This window comes from Desmodus rotundus, chromosome 3, assembly GCF_022682495.2.
Source record: "Desmodus rotundus isolate HL8 chromosome 3, HLdesRot8A.1, whole genome shotgun sequence".
NCBI lineage: Eukaryota > Metazoa > Chordata > Mammalia > Chiroptera > Phyllostomidae > Desmodus > Desmodus rotundus.
The window spans coordinates 159,699,899-159,721,093 of NC_071389.1; the positions used below are offsets into that span (position 1 = coordinate 159,699,899).

At 37.4% G+C, this 21,195-nt stretch overlaps 1 protein-coding gene across 3 annotated transcripts in view; it reads left to right on the forward strand.

The window, feature by feature from the left end:
- The window catches only part of YAF2 (YY1 associated factor 2), an 89,884-nt gene that overhangs the window by 60,296 nt on the left and 8,393 nt on the right, over positions 1 to 21,195 (forward strand). For all 3 annotated transcript variants that reach the window (XM_045184124.3, XM_024575399.4, XM_053921611.2), the window contains one exon: positions 20,332 to 20,484. In XM_045184124.3, coding sequence (XP_045040059.1) covers positions 20,332 to 20,484 — 153 coding nt within the window. The remainder of the gene's footprint in view (positions 1 to 20,331; positions 20,485 to 21,195) is intronic.

The following is a 21,195-nucleotide window of genomic DNA, read 5'->3' on the forward strand; positions in this document are numbered from 1 at the left end:
AAGTATGTTCCTGCTGTTGTGATATCATTATATTCTCAGGCACCCAGCTTTAAACCCTGAAGGCATTATTTCCTCCTTTCCTCTGTCTCAGCAGCCCTAAATCCAGTTAGACTTATGAGGGTTTTTTTTTCCCCTCATACTCTCTCATTTAGCCTACCCAACCCCTTAAGCTCTATTTTGGGCCCTTGTCGCCTCTCTCTCAACTATTCTAATAATTTCTTAATAGTGTTCTTTGTTTCACGTCTGACCCTGATACTCTTGCATTATCAGCAGTGAGAATTTTAAAAAACGATTTCAGTGTTTTAAACTTTTTATTACATAACATTTCAAACATGAAATGTAAAAGAGAAAATAGCATATTTGGTTACACTTGTGATTAATAGCTCCCCATTCCTTCAGAATGAAATCCAAACTTTATTTTTTTTAAGATTTTATTTATTTATTTTTAGAGAGAGGGGAAGGGAGAGAGGGAGAGAGATCGATGTGTGGTTGCGTCTTGCATACTCCCAACTGCAGACCTGTCCGGCTACTCAGGCATGAGCCCTGATTGGGAATCAAACCGGCAACCTTTTGAAATCCAAACTTTAGACCACTTACTATGACCACCAGGACTCTCCATAGTCTGGTTCCAATTTGCCTTTCTAGTTTTGTCTCCTGTTATAATCTTAGTATTCCAGCTGTACTGGGTTACTTGCTAATTGTGTTTTCTGAAAATGCTTTAGAAATTCCCTGTATGTACCTGACATTGTGACTGCTAATTTTGCTCCCTTTGCCTTAATTGCATTTCTTTCCAACTTTATCCGTTGAAATTCTACATATTACTTAAGGCTCAGTTTAAATACCAGCTCCTCAGGAAGGCTTTCCTGACGTATTTCTTTTCTACGCTGACTCTCCTAGTTGTAGGTTTTTAAATTTATTTTAATTTTTTTTAGTATTTTCTCCCTCATATTTGTTCAACCAATATTCATTGGGAATATACTGTGTTCTAGGCCATATTGGACTCTTCATGTCTGTTTCTCCTACTAAATTGAGGCTATGTGATGTTAGGAACCATATGGTCTTCATCTTTAGTCCCTTCTTGCATTTAAGCATAGTGATTGCATATAGGTTTGAAGTGAATAGTGATTCTCAACAGTTGACCTTCAGTTGTTTTCAAGTAATTATTACATAATAAAATTGTACATGTCAATACTTAGAAAGTTTTTAAGATTAAAAAGTATATTTTTGTTTTTATTTTGAAAAGTAAACTATATTAAAAGTGTGAAAATACAGATAAGCACAAACAAGAAAATTGAAATGATCTAAGGGATTTAGAAATAATGATAGCCTGAAATACTTTTTAATACTTTGCATTGATTTATTCTATTCCCTTTGATAAGCTGTATTTCCATTTCCTTCCCTCTTTTCCTCTTCTGTGCACCTGCTTTCCATATCAGACACCACTGTTTTTTCACATGGATTTTTGGCAAACAGATTTATTACATATTTCTGTGTAACAAATTATCCCAAAACATTTATTTCCTCACGGTTTCTGTGAATCAAGAATTTGGGAGCAGCTTATCTTGGTAGTTCTGTCTTTGCATTTATCATGAGGTTGCAATTAAGATGTCAGTGGAGGCCGCATCTGCGGGCTGGACTCAGTGCAGCGTGCACACCCACACTGGCTGTTGTTGGCGGGGACCTCAGTTCCTTGCTGTGTATACTTCCCCAGAGGCCTGCTTTCAGAGTCCTGGTGACACAGCAGCTAGCTTCCTCCAGATTAAATGACCCAAGAGTGAATAAAAAGGAAGTCACAGGGCCTTTTGTCACCTGGCCTCGAAAGTCCCACTTAGTCATTTCTGCAGGATCCTTCTGGTTACACAGGTCAGCAACTTCTGGTGTGGGAGGAGATGGTACAAGGGCATGAATGCCAACAGATGTGAGGCTCATTGGCCACCATCTTGGAGGCTAGCAGTCGTTATCTTGAACTGGGAAACGGAGAGATGAAATGAAGATGCTAAATAGCCTTTAGTTTTTCTGTATCGGGTATAGCGTGCCATTGCCGTTGTGTTTGAAAATGACAAAGTATTAAACACTTAAACTCTTATAAGTGTGCATTCCTAAATCAGATTTTAGCAGTGCCTTTGCATATTAGCTTTCAGGATTTTATACACTCAATTGTCTGAATAACCTCAAATAAGAATAACAACTGTTCATTATTAATCTTTATTAGCACATATTACACATAAGACAATGTGTTAAGGTATTTTCATGCTCACAATATTTATTGCTCACAATTGCTGTTTTATAAACAAGAAATGAGGTTTTAAGTCAGTGTCAGAGTAGGATTAGAGTCCGGGCAATCTTATTTCACCTCCAAACACTTTTAAACATTATGCCTTTGAATCTCAGTCTTTCAGTAGCTTTGGAACACAGAGGATATACACTGTATAAGCATACCACTAATATTTGGTAAATTAAAAACCACTATCACACCTAACATAAAAATAAAATAGTATTTTTAAAATAGTTATTATTTATAATAAGTCACACCTGTGAAGACATGTTATTTACCAGGTTTTCTATAGGGCTTATGAGTTTGAACTATATAAATCAGGTTCCCCCAATTGTCCGTTTCTTTAACTGCTCTTGATTTGTGCTGACTTAAAATTATAAATTGCTGAAGTGGTAGCAAACAATGGCTGGCTCATATAATTCTGGATGTTCAGATCAAACATAACCACAAAATAATTTCTTAAGCTGTTTCTTGTACTCTCAGACTCTTGATGAACCTTGTCCCACTAAAATACTGGAAGTTGGAATATTTCAAATCCAGGCAAATGGCAAATGTAATATTAATTAACTTTTTGGTTATTAGTGGGAAAGTCAGTCTCTTGGTAGTCAACCCTGTATACCATATTTGGCTTTTTCTTAAACTAAAAATTAAGTTTATTGTATCCATAATTAACATATTCATACTATTCAACATTTACTGCTCAGGTGTGTATACCACTTGAGCAGATCTCTAGAAATCATAGAAGCAATCATTTCAGAAGTTATTAATGCCTTGAAGAAATAAAGTTTTTCCTGCAACAGACAGCTTATATTAGGGTAGAAAAAGCAATATATTCAATAACATTTTTGTGTAGAAAGACATTAAGACCATTCTGATCACATTGAATCAAAATTGGGAGGTGTGCCCTGGCTGGTGTGGCTTAGTGGATTGAGCACCATCCTGCTAACTTGAGCAGTTGCTGGTTTGATTCCCAGTCGGAGCACATGCCTGGGTTGCAGGCCAGGTGCCCATTTGGGGGTGTGCAGAGGGAAACCGATCAGTGTTTCTCTCACACATGATGTTTCTCTCCCTGTCTTTCTCCCTTCCTTCCCTTCTCTCTAAAAATAAATAAAGTCTTTGGAAAAAAATTGGGAGGTGTGTTTTTTATTGCCAGCTATACATTCAAGCATAAAGAAACATGTAGATTAGGCAATTAACTGCAGCCTCTTTTATAGCTTCATATCTACACGAGTACTGAGGGGGTAATAATCCCGACCCACCTTTTGCAGCTGTTTCCATGTAGTTTCACTCTACTGGAAATAACTTTTCTGTAGCTTTGGATGTCAGTGATAAATGAAACAAGAAGTTATGGATTACTTCTCTCTCAAATACGGTGTCTATAATGATATAAATGATTGATATTTTTTCACATTTGTGGCTTGTTCCAGTTGTAATGCAAAAATATCTGCTAGAATGTACATGTAACAGTATTAACTATTCTATATTGTGTGCTATTAATATCATACAGTGCCCAACTATATCATATACTAACCTTTTTAAAAAAGATTTTATTTATTTTTAGAGAGAGAGAGGAAGGAATGGAGAAAGAGAGGGAGACAAACATTGATATGTGAGAGATACATCTGCACAACCAGGGACCTAGCCTGCAACCCAGGCACGTGCCCTGACTGGAAATTGAACCGGCGACCCTTTGCTTCACAGGCCAGAGCTCAATCCACTGAGCCACACCAGCCAGGGCTACATCATATATTAAAAGAATTCTGTGCCTTCCACTTCCTCTCAAAACATGTCATCAACATTATGAATTTTTTAATTTCTCTTTACGATGTTTTTGCTATTATAGAGTACAGCTGTGAATGATGCCATTGTAGTTTTAGACTTTTCTTGGTGACAGAATACACCACTTTTACACTGAAGAGCATATTTTGCCCTTCGTGTTTTGTAAAATCTTACTTGGTTTTCCAGAAAAGTACTATATTTTGAAAATTACTCAGATGGTTTTATGCTTCATGACACTGTTTGACAAAGACTTGTACTGTGTGGTCACTAGAGGCAAAAGGATGCTGATTTATTAAAAAGCAGTTTTAAGACATTTATCGATACACTTCCCACTTCACTTTTCTTTTCCAGGTACTTGTGCATACATATCAACACTTGAACATATATTTACCTCGGTCATACTGATTGACATTTCTGTATTCTATTGAATCCCTGTTCAATGTTTGTATCATTACTCTAAATTCTGGCATTTCTGGAATTGTCTCCTTTTATGAGTTAAAACAATTTGTTCGAATTTGAATTATACATTACAAAATAACACTGAGGTTTCTGTGAAAAATCGTATTTGATCTTACCTGTTAAATTAATGATTATACCAGCCGGTCTGGAGCACTAGTTGGACTGACAGGGCCCACTGGCGGTACACAGACCATGCTTTGATGAATTGCACTCACCTCCTAGAAACAGTTGTTAAAACAGGCACAGATCTGATTATTATGCAAGTAGCAGCACGTCTGGCTGGTAACAGGTAAAGGAGAGGTAGAATGAGAGGAACAATACTATTACTGCATGTTGATAACAGTGAAAATCAGTTTCTTACCCACATTGGGCCAAGAAGCAGAGGGAAAGCAATAGGGCAGGGAGTAAGGAGAGACAACACAAAGCAAGCAGCCTAACAGGAATAACTGACAGCACAGAATAATGGCGAACATTGGAAGGGAGTGAGAAACACCAACTAGAACAGCTCTATGAGAGTGTTAACTGAAGAACAGGTCCAGTGACCTCAGGCAAAGGACAGACAGCTTGTCCCCCACTGAAGGTCCTGTAATCTGGTGGATGATATGTTGTAGTCAATACCATAACTTTATGTAATATATAAAGATTCGGTGGACCAGAGCGAGGTGTCTCAAGCAGTATGGGTGCCATATTTTCTATAACGAAGGATGGCATCTCAATTCTTGGAATATCATATTAGCATATTAGTATCTATTGCTGCATAACAAATTACCTCAAAACTTAGCTGCTTAAAACGAGAAATATTAATTCCCTCACAGTTTCTGTGGGTCAGGAACCTGGGTACAGCTTAATTGGGTCTTTTGATTCAGGGTCTGTCATGGGTTGCAGTTATCTCAGGGAATCAGGTGGGGAGGAATTTCTTCCATGGTTCCTTAGGTGGCTGTTGGCAGGCCTCATTCCCTGAGTTCCTCACTGACCTCACTGACTTGTTTGTTGACCAGAGGCTTCTTATAGTTCTTTGTCATGTGTGCCATTCTAGAGGGGAGCTCACAAAGCAAGAGAGGGTGGGCAAGATGGAAGCTAGAGTCTTCTAGTAACCTAACTCTAGGTCCAGCCCACTCATATGGAGGGGATTAGATAGGACACGAATACCAGGAGGCAGGGATTATTGAGGACCGTTTTAGAAGACTGCCTGCTACAATGAATAAAAGAGTGAATGAATGGGAGAAACGTAGGAAAAATAACTTGTACACACATACTTCAATTTATTTTGCTTTGATTCATTGCTCTTTAAAGATACCGTATTTTTTACAAATTGAAGGCAAGATGCTTCACTAGCAAAAAGATTGACTTTATTGCTGTGGTCTGGAACCGAACCTGCAGTCATCTCTGGGGTATGCCTATACTAAGTTGTCCATAGGTATAGATTATAAGAATGGAAATTGAACCATAAAAAAAGAAATACCTGGATAAGAACTGTTTTAGCTAAAAGTAGACAAATTTTGATCAGTAAAGAAAGGCTTGAAAAATAGAAATGCTGTTTTCTGCAGATCCAAATCAAATGACATCTTTTAATATAGCCAGTCTCTATATTTAGAAATGGTATAGCATCCAAGTTTGATCATTTCAATCATTGGTTTTCAAAACCAAACCAAAAAAGGATGCCTGGGCTCTATCTCAGGCAACATATCTCAAAGCCCCTATAAAAGTGGGGCCAAGACAGCACATTTTTTTTAAAGGTTTCTCAACTGATTCCAGTGTGTATCAGGCTTAGGAACTGCTGATTTCAGTGATTCTCAGTGGAAGGATTTGAGTATGCACCCTTTCTCTGGTTGAGTACAAATTGAATACGTAAATAATTTTATGAACAGGCTTTCTTCATTCGGCATGAGTTGTATTTATTGTGTCCAGAATGTACATAGGAGTTGCGAGGGGTAAGACAAAAGAAATGTAAGTAATTTAAAAATGAGTATAAGCTGCACTTCATGATGTAGTTGTGTCTGTATTTACTATGATTAGCTGACACAGTCCACATGCGCCGTAGGGATTCATAGAGGGGACAGATGAATATAGACTAGAGGAGATAAGAAAGGCTGTTTGGACAAGATGGGATCTGGGAGGACATCAGGAAAGCACATTAGGGAAATGCAGTAGTTTGCTGCAGCCTGACAGATGCAGATCTTGGGATCTGATTTGGAGAGATCTGACAGTTTAGCTAACACTTTGATCTTATTCTGTAGGTGGGTGGCTGCAAAAGAGGGGCAACTGAGGAGCTTTGAAAAATACAAGGTTTCACTCCTAGAAATTTTCATTCAGTTGTTCTCGGTGGGACTCACATATTGCAATTACAAAAAGATTCCCTGTGGTGCTCCTGTGCAGCCAGGGTTGGAAAACTACTATAGGATGCCTTAAGGTCCCTGGAGATTTTTGAGTAAGAGAGTTTAACATTCACCTATGAAAAACACATTAGGTATTTTCTATGTTACAGGCACAGGGCAAACAACGTGAACAAAATAAAACGGGAAAAGGTCCCTGTTTACATTTATGGGGGTGGTAGAGAGCTTATATTTTTTTTCTGGTAGGGGAATACAGGCAATAAATTAATAATATATGGTAAGTAGGAGCAAGTACTTTGAAGGATGTGAAGTACAGTGAGGGGTACAGAGTAATGAGCAGAATGGAGTGGAGTGGGAGAGGACAGTGCTATTTTATGTCAGATTAGGAAAGACTTCCAGGACAATTGGCATTTGAACAGAGACCTGGAAGAAGTGAGGGAGTGAGTTAGGCAGAGGAGTAACAGGGGAAACCCTCAGGCAGGAGTAGAATGCCAGTAAGGTTGGATACTATGGATTGAATTGTATACCCCCCACCACACACACACACTTCAAGTTTATATCAAAGCTCTAATCCCCAGTGACTGTATTCGATATTTGGAGATAGGGCTTTTAGGAGGTAGTTCAGGTTAAATGAGGTTATAAGGGTGAGGTCCTGATGCAATAGTATCATTGCCCTTATAAGAAGAGGAAAAGAGATCTCTCACACTTTACCATGTGAAGACACAGAAGGAGGCCCTTGGCAAGCCAAGAGGAGAGCACTCACCATAAGCTGAACCCTGCTGGACCTTGATCTTGGACTTTCTAGCCTCCAGAATTGTGAGGCAATAAATTTCTGCTGTTTAAGCGACGAGTCTACAGTATTTTATCATGGCAGCCCAAGCCATCTAAGACATGAGAACAAAGAGTGTCAGAGGGGAAAGGATAGAAGATAAATTGGGGAGAGAGACTAAATCATTTAGGATTGTGGACTAGTGCAAGCATTTTGTATTTTATTCTCAATTGCTATATACTCTGCTTGCCAGAGTGTAACTAAGGAAAGGTTTGGGTGGGGAGGAGGAACCCACTGAACAGTTTCAAAGAGAGTAGTTAGTAATCTAATTTGATTTACATCTGGAAGGATCTGCTACTTTGTGGGAAAATATCTGTACCAAGCTAGTTGAGGAATCAGGGACATTACTTACGGGATATTAAAAGGTGATATTAGTGGCGGTAATGAGAAATCATTCAGTTCTACATGTATTTTGAAGGTAGAGTGGAAAGGATTTGCTGGTGAGTTTTAGATGTGGGTATGAGAGGAAGTATGGAAGGAATATTTCTAAGCCTTTGGTCTGAGCAAATGGAAGTATGGAGTACTATTTACTAACATAGGAAGACTGTCAAAAGAATGGAAGAGAGAAGGGAGGAATCAAAAGTATATTGTTGAACAAACTAATTTATTTTGAGTTTCTACTAGACATCCAAGTGAAGATGTTAAATAGGCAGTTGATTATTTAAGTCTGGGGTTTAGGGGAGCCATTGGAGCTTTTAATATAAAGTTTGGAGTATCATTGTATAGATGGGTTGTTCTCATCTTTGGATGCACTTTACAACCTTGGATGTAATTTACAATCCGCTTGGGAACTTTCAAAAAATTGCTAAGCCTGGCTCCACCCCTACAGAGTATCATTTAACTCGGGAGTGGGACCCAGGCATCGATGGTTTAATTTGATTTGTGATTAGATTAAAAATTTGAGGCAGCTTTTATTGAGGTATAATTGACATACAGCACACAATTAACCAGCTCTGGTAACCAGCTCTGAGGGTGATGCAAATCAAAACCACGATGAGATACCATCCCACATCTGTTAGAATGGCTGTTATCAACAAGGCAAGTAATAACAAGTGTCAGAGAGATTGTGGAGAAAAAGGAACCTTCATACCCTGCTGGTGGGAATGTACAATAAATCGGTACTTGTAGCCACTATAGAAACAGTTTGGAGATTACTTAAAAAGGTAAGAAGAGTTACCATATAACCTAGTGATCCCACAGTTCCTTAATTCAGCTGTTGATGAACATTTGGGTTGTCTTCAGTTTCTGGCTATGACAAGTAAAGCTGCTGTGCACATTAGTATATAGAACTCTGTATGCACACATACTTCTTAGTAAATATTTTGGTGTGGAGTAGCTGGATAACATGGATCACATTTGTTCATGTTTCATCGTGAGAGGTTGTGTGGGTGTGTGTCCTTGAGAACAATTTTTATTATTAAAATTAATGTTCAATTTATTGGTTTCATTAAAATCATTAAAATTAATGTTTGATTTATTTCAGTTTTTAAAAATCTAGCTTTTTCTTAAATGTTCATTTTTACAAATATTTATCAACCTACAAAATTTAACTTGTTTCCCCCCAGGACTAGTTATTTTTAAAAAGTATTGGTAATTCTAATTGGAGTCAGGGTGGCAAATCATTGTACAAATGGTATATACGGCCAAGATTGAATTAGGTCACCTAGACCAGCATTTCTCAAGCTTTGTGTGCATAAAAATATCCATAGTTTGTGGGCAAGGTCTGAGAATTTGCATTTCTAGAAGGTTCTCAGTGTAGATGCCCTTGGTTGGGTTGGTGGACCACACTTCAAGTAGTAAACGCCCTATAAGGTTAGTGTAGATCGAAGAGATATCCGAAGACCAAGTCCTGGGGCACTGCGCAATTTAGAAATTGGGAAAGAGAGGAATGAATCAGTGAATGAGACTGTGAGAGAGTAGCCAGTGAGGCATGGGAAAAATTAGAAGAATGTGGTATTCTAAAGGCTTGCAAAAAAAGCTTTGCTGGAAGTGGAATGATAAACTAAGTTAAATGCTTCCTAAATGACCAAGTAAGATGAGAGCTACAGTTGATCATTAGAGATGATAAGCTGATTCTTGGTGACCTTGAAAGCTCCAATTTTGGTAAATGGTAGGAGGCTACTGTTGAGTTAGGCTAGAGTGGTGTTCATGGGAATGATAAAGAGGAATTATTCCAGTAATACGGAAGAAAAATTCATGTTTATTTGTCTAAGGGGAAGGAAAACTTGAGGATGACCTGTTTGTAGCTCTAGAGAGTGCCCTTGGTCTTTCAAGTTAAGTGAACTGTGATGTTGTTTAATGATTTGAGGGATTTTTCAGACTTAATTGCTGAATGCTCTAACCTAGTTTTTATAGCAGATAGAGTCATCTATTTTGTCTGTACTTACCAAAGACTATTGTAATGCTGCCAAGGAGTCATCTCCCCTGCTGCCATCTCCCAGGAGTTTAGGGAAAATTGTGTTCTGGGCTTCTGCAGAAGTGTTTGATATTGAAAATCAAATATATATAGACCTTAAGACTCTTCAAAATACTCTGCATAGATTCTTGAAATGGTGAAAGATACTGTTCCATGCATTCTATAAGCACACTTAACCAGATGACTAGAAGAGAATACGTTGAACCTAAGGTGCAATTTAATTAGTATAGTGGGAAATATGTTAGATCAGTGGTTTTCCCATTGTATTCATCACAGTCACACTTCAGGGATAACTGGGAGATTTGAGGATGAGCACTGAGCACATGGGGACTAACGAGCTTCCACATGAACTTTGCAGAGGTAGAAGTTAGATTTTGCAGTTTTATATATATTGAGATTCCTTGTAACATTTTGTTAGAATGATCATTCTGTTGCAAAACAATAACAAACACATTTGAATATCCTTAATATAGCTAATATTTAAATTTTGCTGATAAGTCAGATTATGCTGGTATTAGTAGAATAGATGACTTCATTATTTGGAGGTGGGGAAAACCACTTAAAAAGGACTCTTTATCCTTTGATTTAATAATAACTTTATAGAAAGCAGGCATGTACATTAAACTCTTCATTCTGTCTTTATGGGAAAGAAGTACATGTCTCAAAGGCAAGATGGCATCAGAAATTTTTTTAAGAAAGTGAGCCCCTAGAAGTTGGCATCTAATCAAATCAGTGTTCACACTATTGATTAAAAGTTTTTCCACATTTTATTTAATTTGTATTATTAGTGCTTGTTAATATCAAGATATGTTTATAAGCATCTAATAAATGTAAGATCTGTTGTACTAGATGCTGGGGATACAGAAATAGGTAAGATGGGATCTTTTCCATGTAGGGAATATGTAGTCCAGTTGGTGGGGAGATAGAACACATCATGCAGTGATCAGTAGCATTACAGAGATATACAGAAGACCATGATTCTACAGAGATCCAAGGGTTCCACAAATATTTTTAAAATATTTTAGCCATTTAAAAAATAAAATAAGGAACATCTTTCTGGCCATGATGGAGGTGTAGGTAGATATGCTTCACTTTCTCGCATAATCAAGAGAAGGATAACAACCAATTTAAAAACAAAAAACAACCAGAACTTCCAGAAAATAGAAGCGTATGGATGTCCGATAACCAAGGAGTTAAAGAAGGAATATTTATCCAGACTGGTGGCAGCGGCAGAGATGGGCAGCCAGTGCAGAGAGGACCCGCAGCAAGGCAGTGGCTGGAGGACCAGGTGGTCCCACATTTGCATGTGGATAGACGGGGAGGAACAACTGTGGAGTGAGACAGACCTTGCAACCCAGGGCTCCAGCACTGGGAAAACAGTTTCAAAACCATCGGCTGTAAAAATCTGTAGCGGTTGCGGTGGTGGAAGAAACTCTCAACCTCACAGGAGAGTTTGTTGGAGAGACCCACAAGGTCCTACACAAACCCACCCACCTGGGAATCAGCACCAGAAGGGTGCAATTTGCTTGTGGGTAGTGGGAGAAGTGACTGAAAGTGGGGTGAGATTCCAGCAAGGGGCATTGTTCCCCCTCTGACCCCTCCCCCACAGACAGTGCCACAACACAGTGAGGTGGGTTGCCCTGCCCTGGCGAATACCAGGGGCTCTACCCCTTACAATGTAACAGGTGTGCTGGGACAAAGAAATATGGCCCAAATGAAAGAACAGATCAAATCTCCAGAGAAAGAACTAAGTGACAAGGAGATAGCCAACCTGTCGGATGCAAAGTTCAAAACACTGGTTATCAGGATGCTCACAATTCGTTGAGTATGGCCACAAAATAAAAGAAGTAGTGAAGGCTATACAACGTGGAATAAAAATATATATATAGGGAACCAACAGAGAAGGGAAGGATACTGGGACTCAAATCAGTGATTTGTAACAACAGGAAGAAATAAACATTCAACTGGAACAGAATGAAAGAACAAGAATTCAAAAAAAATGAGAGGCTTAGGAACCTCTGGGGTAACTGTAAACATTCCAACATCTGAATCATAGGGGTGGCAGAAGGAGAAAATGAAGAGCAAGAAATTGAAAAGTTATTTGAAAAAATAATGAAAGAAAACTTTCCCAATGTGGTGACAGAAATAGACTTTCAGGAAGTCCAGGAAGCTCAGAGAGTCACAAAGAAGTTGGACCCAAGGAGGACACACACCAAGATACCGTATTTTTTGGACCATAAGACACACCTAGGTTTTAGATGAGGAAAATAGGCAAAAAATTTTTGAAGCAAAAAATGTGGTAAAATATTTAATAACATAAACAAACCTCCCCCCCCCCCCCCCCCCGCCCAGTGAGCCAGGTAAGCTACATTTGGATTATAAGACACACCCCCATTTTCCTCCCAGTTTTGGGGGGGAAAGTGTGTCTTATAGTTGGAAAAATATGGTACATCATAATTACCCAAGATTAAAGATAAGGAGAGAATCTTCAAAGCAACAAGAGAAAAGGAGAGAGTTACCTACAAAGGAGTTCTCATAAGACTCTCAGCTGATTTCTCAAAAGAAACCTTGCAGGCAAGAAGGGGCTGGAAAGAAGTATTCTAAGTCATGAAAGGCAAGTACCTATAACCTAGATTACTCTATGCAGCAAAGCTCTCATTTAGAATGGCAGGGCAGATAAAGTGCTTCCCAGATAAGGTCAAGTTAAAGGAGTTCATTATCACCAAGCCTTTATTATATGAAATGTTGAAGGGACTTACCGAAGAAAAAGAAGATAAAAAATACAAACAGTAAAATGACAACAAACTCACAAATATCAACAACTGAACCTAACAAAAACAAAAACAAACTAAGGGAACAACTAGAACAGGAACAGAATCACAGAAATGGAGATCATGTGGAGGGTTATCAGCAAGGATGGGGAGAGGGCAGAGAGGGGGGAAAGGTACAGGGAGTAAGAAGCATAATTGGTAAGTACAAAATAGACAGGAGGAGGTTAGATTGGTGTAGGAAATGGAGAAGCCAAAGAACTTCTGTGTACGACCCATGGACATGAACTAAGGGAAGGGAATGCTGGAGGAAGGGGGGTATAGGGCAGGGTGGGATACAGTGAGAAAAAAATGGGAGAACTGTAACAGCATAATCAATAAAATATACCTAAAATAAATAATAAAGTAAAATAGCACGTTATATAAATGTGTTCTTTGCATCAAATACCAACATGCACAGAAGGAAGACCACTAAAGTTAATTGATTTATTTTGAGGAATTATTGGTTTTTGGGGTTTTTTTACAGTTTCAAAATAATTTGGCAAGCCCTTTACTTGTATTTCTTAAACACTGAAAAAAGACATATCACCCTAGAAGCATTCTTTTAGTCATATCTTTCCATTTTCCACCTCTGCCCTCATATAATAGTTGTGTTGCCAAGGTACAGTCCTCAAAATCTCTCAACCCCCACAATGAAACAAAACTTCTTTTAGCAATGTCTAACTTCCTTTCCTTCTGATTGTCCATCACAGATTCTCAGAAACTGATCTGTCAAGTAAGATCTACCTGAGAAACGCTGGAAGGGAAAGAGTCATTGAGCAGGCCAAGCAAGAGAATGCTCTTTGAGGGCCTGGGAGGAGAAATCCAGGAACTTGACAACATGGAGTAATTTTCATCCCTTTGTTTGTTAATCCTTGGTAGGCTGCACAGTGCTAGAGCTCTCTGACAAGGTCTTCAAAAGACAATATCCTAGATGACTTTTTTGCAAACTTGAGTCCTTACGTTAAGCAATATGTGCCTAAGGACAAAAAGGAAATAGTTTCTCACATGAGTAGTCATTCAACAGAAGGGATTTTATCATGCAGTATTTTGCAACAGTGAGCTTGAACCATTTTGTTTCACTGTTAGGACATGTGGTGGTATTCTTTTCTATGATATTTGACACCAAAAGAAGTGGATAGATACTGGATGATCGTTTTGTATACTAGTCTAAAAATGAAAATGTTTGGTTATTTTGGAACAAAGAAAATGGCTTTCTTCTTTTCAAAAAATCATACGCCATCATCAAGGTTTTCAAAGATGTTCGACAATGCAAGTTTAAGAAGTGGATGTAAAGATAAGCCAATATCTATCAGAGATGTATATGAGTTCAGGAAACCAGTGTTTACAAGATAGATGCGCTCCTAGAATGAGACATAATAGCTGATGAACTCATCATTAAAAAACACGTTGTAGTCTAGGGTTTATATACCTTTAAAACCTCATTATTATGGAATAAAAATTTGAGTTTACTGTCTTACTAAAATTTTTATTATTCATTTTTTCTTTATCTCATCTAAATTATTCATAAGATGACTTAATACACTTAAAAAAGGGTTCTGTGGTGATGGCTATTTTTCCTACTGAACTGATGGTTTAGATATGAGCTAAATTTCTTTCCTCCATGTCTAATAGTACGTCCTCTGTCTCTTTCTCTATTACAGCACACTGTTTTCTTCTTATAGTGCTTTTGAGAAAATTTACTTTTATTTAGTTTACTTTTGTATGGGGTCTTTCTCATCTGCTGAGTAAACTCAGTAGAGCACAGGCTGTCTGTTTTGTTATATGGTTAATCTCCAGCCTCTCACCTAGATTTGTCAAACAAGGTGGGTGCTTATAAACTCCTCCTTGGTTAGATTTTTGGGGTTTCTGTTGACAGTGTATCAACAGACTCACAGCAGGTTTGGGTTGAGTGCAGCCTTTTTTACTCACTGAGATTTATTATATTGCTACAATTTATCATATGTTTTAGTGCCATGAACCAGACTACTTCTTTCCGAGCTGTCAGTAATGCTGTCTCTTTTAGAAGAGAACCAGTAACTGTTTTATATGGTTGGTTTTTTGTTTTGCCTATCCAGTTTGACAAAGCTAAATTGTAATGAAATTGCTTGAGCTTAAAGCATTTTTCTTGTATTTGGCACATAGAATTTGTATTGAAGAGTGATGGCAGTGAAGGGCAGACACATACTTAGAAATGGAACACATTAAGCCTCCTATTCACATGGAAGGTTTAAAAGCTTCTAAAATATTTTGTTCTGATGGATAGTAGATATCCATTAAATGGTTGTTGAAATGTTCCTTTTTTTCTTATGTTGCAGTAAATCAACAGACCTGCCTAACACAGTCTGTTTGGGCTTTTAAGATAGATACGTAGAGACATGTAGGGATTCCAAAATTTTTGAATGCCGTATTTCACAAGTTACTGCCTGATCGTGACATATGTAAGAAGATAATAGAGTACAGTTGAGATATGGCTGGACAGCACTTATTTTACTAGATGCCTTTTTTGTCATTTTTATCAAAGAACCTTTGGCATTACAGGTGTAGTGTCAAAATCCCGAATGATAAATTCCTGAACATAAAAAGGCATGCCTTATAAATGATTCCCTGCCCCTTATTTCCTGAGTTAACTATCTCCTACCTCTGAAATTTCCTACCATCCTCCTTATTTTTCTCATTAAGTAGAAAAGGGATCACAGTTAAATTTTCTTAAGCGCTCTGGATATGGAAGGGCTTTCTTTTTAAAAGGGAATGGTGAAGATGAGTCACTTTATGATATGATACAAAGACCATCATAAGCTGTGTTCCCTCTATCTTCAGGGAAGGATCTGTAAAGCTCATTTAGCTCCTAGAGAGCAGCAGAAAACTTTCAATAGTTAGGCTATATGTGTACACATATATTTTGTGCTTTTCTCCCAAATTTAAGCCAGAACAAATAATTGTAGAACAGAGGAACAAAGTTATAATCTTTAAGTGAAAATCAACCACCATTAAACTAATAATAAAATAATGGAATAGTATACATTTAGTAAAGTCTAGGATAAAAAGAGAAAGAACACAAACAGAAATAAATAACATTTTTCTTAAGGAAAAAGAGAACCACTATAGAAAATTTATTGGTGACTAAAAAGTTAAATCAGTAACAAACAACACTAGGTATAAGGATGATATGGTTGCTTATAAGACCACTAGTCTCACATTTCCACTGGCTCTAATTACAGCTTTGCTTTTATTTTAAAAATATACAAACCCAACTTGACCACCACCAAGTTCATCAGTCCCTCCTGTTTAGAATAGTCCTGTTCTTGGCTTCCTGCAACTGCCTTAGTCCATTTAAGCTGCTCATACAAAAATACCATAGACTGCGTGGGATGTGAACAACAAACAATTATGTCTTACAGTTCTCGAGAGAGGGAAGTCCAAGATAAGATCATGACACTGGCAGATGCAGTGTCTGATGAGGACACACTTCCTCATTGTGCCCTCCCATGACAGGAGGGGCAAGGGATCCCTCTGTGACCTCTTTTACAAGAGCATTAATTCCATTCAGGAGGGCTCAACCTACATGACCTAATCACCTCTCAAAGGGACATAGACATTCAATCCATAGCACTGTGCTTCCTAATTCCCTTTTTTTGTTCTTTAAACTCCCCTCTGGGGCAGGGGGGAATGGGGAGAGTTCTTGATCACTCAGCACATGTCAGGTTGTATTATCCTTCTGGAATGTCATCAGATTTACTGATTCAATTCCATTCCCCTGACTACACCACAGAATAGATCGTTATTACTATTACTTACTTCATTTCTGGTTTGGTGTGGTAGTCTTCTGCCTAGTCTTGGTTCTAGTCTCTCACCTGAGCAGTTCAACTAGTTCTTTCTGTGTTGGTTGTGCCTGGTAGGAGAGTGTACACTAACTGTTTTGTTCTTACTGAGAGTTTAACACTTAGACGAATTCTGGGTTCATAACTTGTTTAGAAATAAATATTAATTTAATTTAACCTCATGGTTTTATGAAGTAGATCCTGCTTTACTTACTTAATATGCCTTTATTTTCACATTAATGAACTCATATTTTATATGGGCCATATAAAAAGGGAAAATGATTCTAAGAAGGTTCTGGAGACATGAAAGTTGTTAAATATAAAAACTTGGCAGCAGTTGTACTGTAGGGTTCGTGAAGTTGGGGGATTAGGATTATCCCTTCCTCACATAGAAGTTGGAGTGAGAATCTTGAGGAGCAGTGTCACGAAATAGATGGGTACCCACTGGGAGACAAATGCTGGAGGGGACAAGGGAGAGTGATTGATCATGCTATAAAAGTACTGTACCTAACCACAGCACAGTAGTTATATTCCTGAAAATCTTTGTGATCCGGGTATCCATGATTGAGCCGTGTAGCTCTTATATGGGGAAAAAAACCCAGCATTGAGCTATTGAGGTCATTAATGAATCCAGAAAAACCTAGAAAAATAATCAATTTTATTTAAAGGCAGCACTAAGTAAATGGAATATAAATAAAATATTTTAAGTTAGTAATAATGGCTACTGAATAAGTAACATCAATTTATTAATTGCTTGAAACTTCAGGATTTTAGTTTAAGTTCAAAAGAATGTAAATTTATTTTAATATTTGCAGGTTTTTTGTAATTCAATTTAACCTTTTTGTAAATTAATTTTGCATAAAATTTTGGGATGCAGAAAGGAGCAACACTACAAAAGGCAGTGAAGGAAGTTGTCATTCCTTCATCTGTTGTGGGAGGAATAGATCAGGAGATCCCCAATACCTTGGAGACCAAATGATTACTACACCTCAATTGCATTTTGTATCTTGGAGTGGCTTTCAGTTTTAGGTGACTCACTGTTCACTAGGCACTCTAGTCTAAATAAATCTTTTCTCAACCCTGTCACACCTTTGAGCTTTTTTCTCTTTCCATATTAGCATTATTAGAAGAGAAATTAATTCTTGCTGCTTTTACTTTTTCATTATTTGTTGTCTTCTCTCTAGGAAGTGGTTGACCCTGGTCAATGAGTAAGCTTAGGCATTACTGTACCCCGTTTCTTAAAAAAAAAAATCTTCCCTTGTCATTAAACCTGATTTTATCATTCGTTCAGTCTTTAGCAAATATTTAGTATTTTTTCAGCACTATGCTAGGTACTAGTTATACAGTAGTACATAGTACAATCTCTTTTCTTGTGGAGTTTATTTTAGAAGAGGAGACAAGACAAAATTAAAACTGCAACTCCTTCCCCATCACTCCTTATGTTCCGGACTTACTTAATTTTTTTCATAGCATTTATCAACATCTAAGACTGTTTCTTTTTATTTTTAATATTTTATTTATTTTTAAAGAGAGGGGAAGGGAGAGAGGAGAAAGAATGGGAGAGAAACATTGATGTGTGAGAGATACATTGACCAGTTGCTTCTAACAAGCCCCCAATTGGAGACCTGGCCCACAACCCAGGCATGTGCCCTGACTGGGAATCGAATTGGTGACCACAGGCCTGCGCTCAATTCAGTGAGCCACACCAGCCAGGCCTCTTTCTTTTTTTATGTCACAGAAACATGAAGTCCTGGGCTACACCCAGGATTTCTGTGTGTTTTGCTGCAGGAATGTTAGTTGGTTGAGAAGTGAGGAAGGCACATCTTGGTCAGTCATCCTGTCCCCTTGATTCTGCCTCTTCAGTGTCTTAAATAATTCCACTGCTGCTTCCTGGGGTCGAGCCTTTTTTAATTTTTTCTGAGCTATTATTAAAGTAGCTTCTTAACAGTTTCCCCGCCTCTGTGTACCTTTCCCCTTAAGACTGCTGCCAGTAATCTTTGTAAAATTCAAAGCTGAATTTCTCCTTTGTTTTTCAAGATCAGGTTCCTTCCTAGGCATCCAGCCTTGCTTTTTTTCTCTGCCACTTCCCACTTTTCTTCTCAAGCTTTAAGCTATAGTAGTAGCAACTCTGCACTTGGCTTTCTCGCAAAAGTGTGGTGGCTAGACCGGAGATAGCAGCAGAACTTGGAAACTTGTTAGAAATGCAAATTATTGGGCTCTTCTGAGGCCTTCTGAATCAGAAACCCTGGGAGTAGGGCTAATAAGCCTTCCAAGTGATCCTGTTGTGACTTAAATTGGAGAACCACTCCTTTAACCCTTTTTTTTTTAAGTTCATTTCTTGAATAAGCTCAGCCATTAATTACCATGCTTCCAATGTCACTTTCATTTGTGTATCTTAATCTATATCATTAACTATGATTTCTTTGTGCATCTTACCTTTTTAAATTGTGTATTGGACGTCTTTCCTGGCTATCCTTCTGGTGCTTCAGACTCTTCAGGTTCTAAACAAAATTCATTGTCCTTCTGCTGAAATCTCTTTTACACCTTATGTTTCCTGTTTCCTTCTTCAAAAGATTCCTCCTTGCAGTTTTGCATTGTAGATTATGTAGTATTTTCTCATTGGTTTCTATTTTGTCTTGATCTAGAGGAACCAAAAAAAATTTTTTTTTTAGTAATGCTACTGACCAAAATAGGGTCAGGATTTTCCAGACAATAAAATTACTGCTGTTTATAGATTATCTGTTGAAATGTATTCTTATCCTCCCTAACTTTTCCCCTCCCTCCCTTTTCCCCTTCTCAGTCTTCTTGTCTCTCATTTTAAGAACTTAGACACTACTTACTTTGAATCTTGACCATAGTTGCCCGAGTTCTACCATAAAGCTGGAGGGATCCTCAATCTGGGCCAATAGAGTGATAGCTTGTACTGGCACCAAGATTAAAGCCAGGCAACATTTCAGATATCTCTGTGCAGTTCCTACAGTAGTTTTTCAGTAAACATCCTTTCAATTAATAAGTGAACGAGGAGGCATGTCTCAAAGGACTGGGTAGATTTCAAAGGTCAAAAAAGCATGGTGAGATTGGGTTATATACGTAAGGTACCTCAAGGAATTGAGCTATAAGGACTGAGAAATTTTGCCCCTCAAATATTTATTAAATGAATAAATGAAAGATTTTAAGGGAAAAAAAAACAAATAGTCATTGCCACAGATGGTTTTCTGAGGGAGGAGGGATAATTTTAAATGTTATTTCAGTGTAAACTTTCAAGTTTAATTTTTAAAATTCACGTTTATTTATGTATGTGTTTTCCGATGAGTGATCAGCTTGATAACACATTTTTAATAATTTTCACATTGATTTACGTAAGTTATTTCTAATGTTTTGATCATATATCTTGGGCTATAACTTTCAACTATTTCTATTTTTGTTTGATTAGGAAAACAATTATGTGTGTATATTTGTTAAATTGTGCATCCACATTACCTTATATATGAACTTTTATACTTGAAAACCATAATATGTGTCCTCATAATTTGAGGTATTCTCTCATAAAGGATATGTATTCTTAAGTGATAATATTTTTTAAAAAAACCTTTCTTTTTAACATGCACACAGGAAGCCTCGGCCTGTCTCCCAGTTGGTTGCACAGCAGGTTACTCAGCAGTTTGTGCCCCCTACACAGTCAAAGAAAGAGAAAAAAGATAAAGTAGAAAAAGAAAAAAGTGAAAAGGAAACAACTAGCAAAAAGAACAGTCATAAGAAAACCAGGTAAATTTAAAGAGTATTTTATGGCACTTTTGAAATAATAAAATTAACCATTTTATTTCTTTTAACATTGATATATACAAGGTAGAAGTAAAAGATTTCATCTCCTTTATTATAAAGTATCATGAAATGGTTTTTTTAAATTTGAAAGATGTACTAGAAATTAAACACAGTGGCCACAAATACAAGCTTAAATGTGAGGATTTTTTTTTGCTTTGTTTTGTTTGTTTTTTTACTAGATTAAAATACATGTGTATTTGAGCTATTTCTTTCTTTTTTATGGGGGGGGGAATCTATTACTTTTTCACTTATAAAGCCAGGAGTGATATTCACAATATTCGCAGATATTTGCACGGGCTTTAATCTGTCTAAATGGTCATGGAACAGACAGTCTGGATGCCCTTATTCGTGCACATCAGTGGAGTAAGAGCCCTGTGTATAACGCAACCTTAGCTGTTACCAACTTCCTCTGTGGTGCAACTGTCATTGCTGGCCTAAAACATTTGTTTTAATAAAGTTGATGGTCTGTCTGCAAAATTATGATAAAGCTATAAAAGCACAATTAAGAGACTGTTGCTTCCAGAATGTCACTTTTTTGTCACTTTCAAGATTTCATGAGTGATTGGTTTGATTAATATTAATGATTTGAAACATTTAATGATATTTTTGTTGTTAGTTACACATGAATGTACAGCTTTAAACATAGATGTATTC